The sequence below is a fragment of the Lactuca virosa genome, chromosome 7 (genome assembly GCF_052849685.1).
Source record: "Lactuca virosa cultivar CGN04683 chromosome 7, Lactuca_virosa_CGN04683_v6, whole genome shotgun sequence".
NCBI classification, from domain to species: domain Eukaryota; kingdom Viridiplantae; phylum Streptophyta; class Magnoliopsida; order Asterales; family Asteraceae; genus Lactuca; species Lactuca virosa.
Genome location: NC_136432.1, coordinates 12,692,280 through 12,699,460, shown reverse-complemented (window position 1 = coordinate 12,699,460; position 7,181 = coordinate 12,692,280). Strand labels below are relative to the sequence as shown.

Here is a 7,181-nt window from a genome sequence, read left to right as displayed (position 1 = left end):
GTTGATTTGTAAATGGTTTATGTTGGCCATCACATAGTATTTATGCAGGGTTTGCTTAAATCCCTGGTCTGAGTTCTTTTATTTGTGAACTCCTTGTGCTTTAGTAATGCTGGTCTTTGAGAAATTTGTTCTAATTTGCTGCTTAAAGACCCTAGGTGTAGCAAAGATCGTCATCTTGAGGCTCACCCGATTGTGTTTTCTCATTAGTGGAAGGTTATGACTCTTCTACACTTATGTCACATGTTCTTTTGTACGTTTGTTATTTGCTATAATGTGGTTGATGAACATGGTTTGGGGGAAAGGTTATGAACCTTTTTTTATACAAACCCCTGGCTTCCTCCTTTTATCGATTTCACTGATGTGACGTTGGATGATCAGTCCTCGTTCTCTCATGGTAAATGTACATAACCTCTTTATTTTACTTTTCAAGCTTGAAAATAAGGAGCATCTGAATTGCCCTTTCTCTTTTTTCTAATCTTACTGTTGGAGTGTTATAAGACTGGGAATGGTAAAGTAATTTTTGCTAATTTTACATTCCAAAACTAATACACAATGATTTTGCTAACATTCAATTTATCTTTGACACCTGTTTTAAGAATAAAAATGATGCATGCTCTGCGTATTCCAAGTTCTTGGGATTGCACGCCCGTCATGGGCTTCTAGTACATTAGCACCATTCTTATGGGCTTCCACAATTTTGTACGGTCCCTCCCAAGTGACACTGAGTTTCCCCAATGGCTCGGGATGGCTGGAATCGTTTTTCCTTAGCACCCATTCTCCAACTTTAAAATTCTTGACCCGGACTTGGCGGTTGTAATAGTTCTCGGTGCGCGATTTTTACAATGCTTAGCGTATTTGTGCAGCCTCACGTTTTTCATCGAGCATGTCCAAGTCCTGGTGTCGCCCTTCTTCATTGGCTGTTTCCTCGAAACTCTCTGTTCGCAGTGAGCCAACCACTATTTCCAATGGGAGGACTGCTTCCGTCCCATAGGTTAGGCTGAATCGCATTTCTCCCGTGCTTGACCTTGCTGTGGTACGATATGAACACAACTCTGTTGGGAGCTCATCCACCCAGGCAGAATTTGATCTGAATAACCTCTTCTTCAGACCATTGAATATGGTTTTTTTTATATCTCAGTTTCTCCATTGGCCCGAGGGTACGCCACGGACGTGAACCGGCGGTGAATTTTCTTGTCTTCGCACCACTCCTTGAAGGGACTTCCTTCAAATTGTGTGTCGTTGTCACTTATGAGAATTCTAGGGGTGCCAAAGCGAGCCAATATATTTTTGGTCATGAAGTTTATCATTTGCTATCCTGTGACGGTGGCCAGCGGTTGTGCCTCTATCCACTTTGTAAAATAATCCACAACTACTAACAAGAATTTCACACCCCCTGAAACTCGTGGGAATGGTCCCACTATGTCAATCCCCCATTGATGGAAGGGCCATGGGCTGGTGATGCTAGTCAACCACATGTCCGGTTGATTTTGGAAAAGGAGCGAATGCCTGACATTCTTTGCATTTCTTGGTTAGGGCTGCGACGTCGTTGTACACGTCTGGCCAATATACTCCTAGGCGGAGTATTTTGCTTGTGAGTGCTCGAGCGCCTTCGTGTGCCGCCGCGTCTCCAGAATGACTTTCTTCCAGGAGCGTCTGTCCCTTTGTCTTAGAGATGCATTTTAGCCATGGGCTTAAATACCCTCTCTGATACAGTTGGTTGTCTCTGATTGCAAAATATGACACCCTGATCTTGACTTTTCTTGCCTCCTCCGGGCCATCTGGGAGTACGCCATGGCGCAAGTAGTCGACGTATGGTTTGGTCCATTCTGGAGTAGTCAATACTGTATTAACCCTTTGGTTATCAATGCTTCTCTCCGGGAGCACTTCGACTAGCATTTTCTTTGTTAAGTGATCATAGGAAGTTGAGGCTAGCTTGCTGAGAGCATCCACCCTCGCATTATTTCCCCGGGAGATTTGTTTTATTGAAAAACTTTTGAATATACTGCTTAGGCTGTGGACTGCATCTAGGTATATATGCATCCTTAGATCTTTTTCTTCATATGTTCCATTTATCTGGTTTGTGATAAGTAATGAATCACCGAGAGATGCTAATTGCTTTGCACCAACCTCCTTTGCCAACCTCAGGCCCGCTAGAAGTGCTTCGTACTCTGCTTAGTTATTGGATACCTGGAAATCGAATCACAGTGCGTAAATGATCTCTTCGCCGTTGGGGCTATGAAGGATCAGGCCTGCGCCTGAGCCTTCCTTACTTGCCGCACCATTGGTGTATAACTTCCAAAGTTCTTTGTCGGCTTCAGGTTCCAATGGGTCGACAGAAATTGTTGTCAGTACTCCCTTGATAGTGTTTGGGATTTCGACTAGGAAGTCTGCGAGGGCCTGTGCCTTGATGCTAGTCTAGGGGTGATAATTGATATTGTGCTCGCCTAATTCTATGGCCCACTTGGCCAGGCTCCCAGACATTTTTGGCCTTAGCAGAACTTGCTTTATCGGATAGCTGGTTAGGACATCCACCTTGTGGGCTTGAAAATACCGCCGTAGTCGCCTGGCAGTGTATACCAAGGCGAGGATCAGTTTCTCTAAGGCTGGGTAATTGACCTCTGGTCCTTGCACGACCCTACTCACAAAGTGGATGGGGACCTGCTTGCCTTCTCTTTCCACTGCCAACACATAGGAGATACCTTCTTCCGAAGCGACTAAATACATCTGTAGTGTCTCCCCTGGTAACTGGCAAGCAAGACTCGGTAGTTGGTGTAAGGCATCTTTCAGTCGTTGCAATGCTTCGTCTTCTTTTTCCGTCCATTTGAAATGCTTTTTATCTAAGCACCCTTGGATGGTTTGGTACAGAGGAAGCACCTTTTCCGCCGATTTGGCGATGAATATTCCTAATGCCGTCAGCCTACCATTGATCCCTTGTACACCCTTGAGATTGTGGGGAGTTTTCGACTCGAGGAACTCTTGGTTTTGGTGGGATTGGGCAGGATCCCTTCCTTGGATATCTGATATCCAAGGAATTGACGTTCCTCCACACCGAAGGTATACTTGGCCGGGTTTAACCTCATATGCGCTTTAGCTAGCGTTTTAAAAGTTTCTTCCACATCATGGAGTAGAGTTTCTTCGCTACGGCTTTTGCTTACCATATCATCAACATATACCTCGATATTTCTGCCGATTTGATAAACGAATCTATTGTCCATTAGTCTCTGATATGTAGCGCCCGTGTTTTTGAGTCCAAATGGCATTTTCTGATAGCAGAAAGTGGCCTTCTCGATACGAAAGGCTATTTTCGACTCGTCCTCTTGTTTCATCTGTACCTGATGATAACCTTCGTACGCGTCGAGGAAACATTTGAACTGAAATCCTTCAAGCTATTGGATTTTCTGATCGATCTTCGGGAGAGGATAACAATCCTTTGGACAAACGTTATTAAGATTTGAGTAATCAATGCACATTCTCCATGATCCATTGGCTTTCTTCACCATAACAGGATTTGCTATCCATGTCGGGAACATTACGTCCTTTAGTATGCAAGCACTCACTAGGTCGGCAACTTTTGCATTTATAGCCTTGTTCCGATCTTCCGCCTGGCCCCTCTTCTTTTGTTTAACAGGATTGCTTCTAGGCGTGATATTGATACTGTGTTCTATTACCTGTCGATTTGTTGGTTTCCAGGCGAAAACGGTGGAATATTGCTTCAGAAACGCTACCAGTCGTGCATTGGTCTCGCCTGATAGGTGAGCGCCAATTCGCACGAGCTGTTCTGGATATTCCATGTTTATCTGGTGTTGTTCGGTGGAACATCCCTCCTTCGACTTCTTTGTTGCTCGCACCAACTCGGGAACAACTATGATCTGGTGGCAGTGCTGCGCCCTGGTGTTTGTGGCGATGATTGTCGCTGATCCCTGGCGCGTGCTAAATGTAACTATGTCGTGTATGGTTGATGGCACGAACTGTAGTAGGGGGATTGATGACCGGCCAAGCAAAATATTGTGTTCTGCTGGGAATCGGATCACAGAGAATTCGATTGTTCTTGTGATTCTATCCATTTCGTTATGACTAACCAACGTTATGGGTAGCCGGATAGTGCCCAATGGGCACAAGCTGTGTCCGGTGAACCCTACCAGTGGTTCTCCGGTTGGGGGCCTTAGCCCCTCCTTCCATGCCTCTGGTAGTTGCCTAAAACAATGCTCATAGAGTATGGCGGAGCAACTACCATTGTCAATGTATATTCGATGGATTTTCGTATGATGAATGAATCCAGATATGAGGAGTGGGTCTCGCGGATCTCAGTTCAATGGTCTGGGATCGCTTGTCGAAAAACTAATATTGAGTACATTTCTCGAGAGTACCTCTATCTCGTCCTCCACTTGCTTGAGTTGCGTTTCTCTTAAGAGACTTAGAGATATTGAGTACCTCAGTGCTATCATACAGAGGTTCCTGCAGCAGATCGGGATGCGGTATCGCCGTCTGAGGCAGCGAACCTTCCAATAACAGTTGTCGGAAATTGTTCTGCAGTACTGGCTCTGCTATTTCTGCCGTAATCGGTGGTACCTGTGCCATTAGCACCTGGATTGGGGCTCGTGTTCTATACTCACGGGGTGGTTGTTGTTTACCATCACCGGTATTCTGAACAGATCTTCTACTGCAGTCCCGTGTGCTGTTGGGTTTAGATCGCCCTTTTACAGAGAACCAACGTTGTTTATTGGCTGTGTCACTCTGAGGATACGTCTGGATGGCGCCAAATTTTGTGACGTGTTCTACGTGGGATTGGAAGCTGGTTGATGGATCTGTCCCAGAAGTTTACCTTAGAACACAACACAGAAGAATCGTTAAAGGACGAACGGGTGTTCTCCCAGGACGTCGCTTCGACGATCAAGTTAGTTTTCTTAGAGAGATTTTTGGGTACATTGTGTGAGGAAGAAGATGGATCCCTTCCTTGAGCCGGAAGAGATCCTTTTATACCTATTTTTCTAACGGAACGAAGTGACTCCCCCTGTGGGAATGAGACGTGGCACCCTTTTATTAAGAGGTATATCCCCACGATAACTAAATGCTAGGTGACGTCAGTTCTAGGCGTCACCAGGCTCCTTATCATGACCTGATTGGTTGTGAGAGAATGAGAAGATTACGAGGAATATTCTTTCCTCACGAGGAGAAGCGGGCTGCCAGCTCAACGCTGGCCTACCTGAGCCAAGTCCGGGTACCGGCCAAGGCCCTGGCATGATAACGCTTCGTTATTACTTTCCGTTAAGTTTAATGTGGCTGCGTACGATAACATTAACATTAGTGATGGGTGATGATGGAGATGGTGGGTGGTAGTGATGAGTGGTGCAGGCGGGTGGTGGTGATGGATGGTGGGTGGGTGGTGGTTGGTGGTGGTCATAATGGTAGGTGATGGGAGGGTGGTAATAATATATAGTGGAGGTGGATGGTGGTGGTTGTGGTAGGTGGTGGTGGCGGGTGGTGGTGATGGTGGTGGGTGGGATTGGTGGTGGCGGGTAGTGGTGATGGGTGGTGGTCGTGGTTGGCAGTGTCTGGTGGTGGTGATGGTGAGTGGGTGGGCGTGGTGGTGGTGGGTGGTGGTTGGGGCGGGTGGTGGGGGTGAAGGTGGTGGGTGGTGTTGGTCAGTTGTGATGGGTGGTGCTGATGTGTGGTGGGTGGCGGTGATGGGTGGTGGAGGCGGGTGGTGGTGATGGGTGGTGGTGGTTGTTGGTAGTGGGAGGTGGTGGTCATAATTATGGTTGGTAGTAATGGTTGGTGGTTGTGGTGGGTGGTGGTGGTGATCGTGGTGGATGGTGGCCATGGTTGGTGATGACAGGTGGTGGTGGGTGGTGGTTAGGGGTGGTGGAGATAGGTGGTGGATGTGGGTGGCTATGACGGGTAGTGGTGATGGTGGTGGATGGTGTTGTTTGGGTGGTGAGCGGTGTTGGTTTGTGAGTTTTTTTTAATTAATTAATATATTTTTTGATTTATATTAAAATTATTTGATGATTTTAATTATAAAAAAATTGTGTGGTCCAAATTTGTTCTCAAATGTTCTCGCAATAAGAAATGTTCTCGATTGAACAACTCCATATATATATATATATATATATATATATATATATATATATATATATATATATATATATATATATATATATATATATACTGTTAACGTATCCCTTAGGGAAAACGTCAAAAAAGGAGAAGCCAAACTAACGCCAAGCTTGGCCTGGTTAGAATCTGGTCGTATCCAGTCTGAGGCCAAGGTCGGGCCCTCGCCAACGCGGAGTCACTGGTATGGCGGTTAAAGGGCAGAACTGCACCTTGCCCTCTTCTCCTAGAAATAACACCCCGACAAACGTGGGACCAATTAGAGAGTTCCACTTTCCCATCTGACGACAACCACAATCATCATAATATCGAAGACTCTTCTCTAGCCAATGAAGCGACGAGGCAAAAAGGCGTGACAGGGGATCCTTCAATATGGATCCGCCACGTCACGTCTCACGAGGTAAGGCTTAACAGAATCAGTTAGGAGGCACGCACCTCTCAATCAGGTATAAAATGACCCTTCTTCCTCATGAAGCAGGGGACAAAACTCTTTTTCCTCAGATTTACCCTTTCTTCTCTCAGAATCCATTCTAACTTGATCATTGGAGCTTCGTCATGAGAATCCCTCCTAGACGTCGACTAACAATCACCTTTCTCTTTTGTACTGTGATATTAGGAGAAGGAACCAACACGAATCTCACCCTCAATCTCAATTCAACCATCTCTGACATATCACAACATTTGGCGTCATCTGGACGTATCTCCAGAACGATACATCCACGAAGCACAACTAAAGAGCAAAAATGGCAGGTGAAATTATGGCAGCGTCAAGAGCACCGGAAAAAAGCCCAGTATGTCCAATGTAACCGTTAGACAGATGGCAAGTTCCCACCCAGGAGGAACACGCCTCAAATCGCACGCCAGTCTCACAGACACCATCCAGCTCTGCAGCTGAAACGGCGACAACCTACATAGCCAGTCTATGGCGACCAACAACTAACCTACCTCCACAAGCAGCAATCGTAACCACAACTCCACAGATTGTCGCAACACAACAAACATAGAAACTTGTTTCGCAGCAACAATTGTTTCCACACACTTCGGGCACCGGAACCTGGAACCCCCAC

The 7,181-nt window shown here is 46.0% G+C and overlaps 1 protein-coding gene across 1 annotated transcript; it reads right to left on the bottom strand.

Annotated features, from left to right (window-relative positions):
- Positions 1 to 1,461: 1,461 nt before the first annotated feature.
- LOC145126406 (uncharacterized) lies at positions 1,462 to 1,896 on the bottom strand. Its single transcript, XM_079061780.1, has one exon. It carries the CDS (start codon positions 1,894 to 1,896, stop codon positions 1,462 to 1,464), a length of 435 nt encoding a protein of 144 aa, XP_078917906.1.
- Between the last annotated feature and the right edge of the window lie 5,285 nt (positions 1,897 to 7,181).

Coding starts and splice junctions, on each gene's coding strand:
- LOC145126406 (XM_079061780.1), bottom strand. CDS start 1,896: ATGCTAGTCGAAGTGCTCCCGGAGAGAAGCATTGATAACCAAAGGGTT.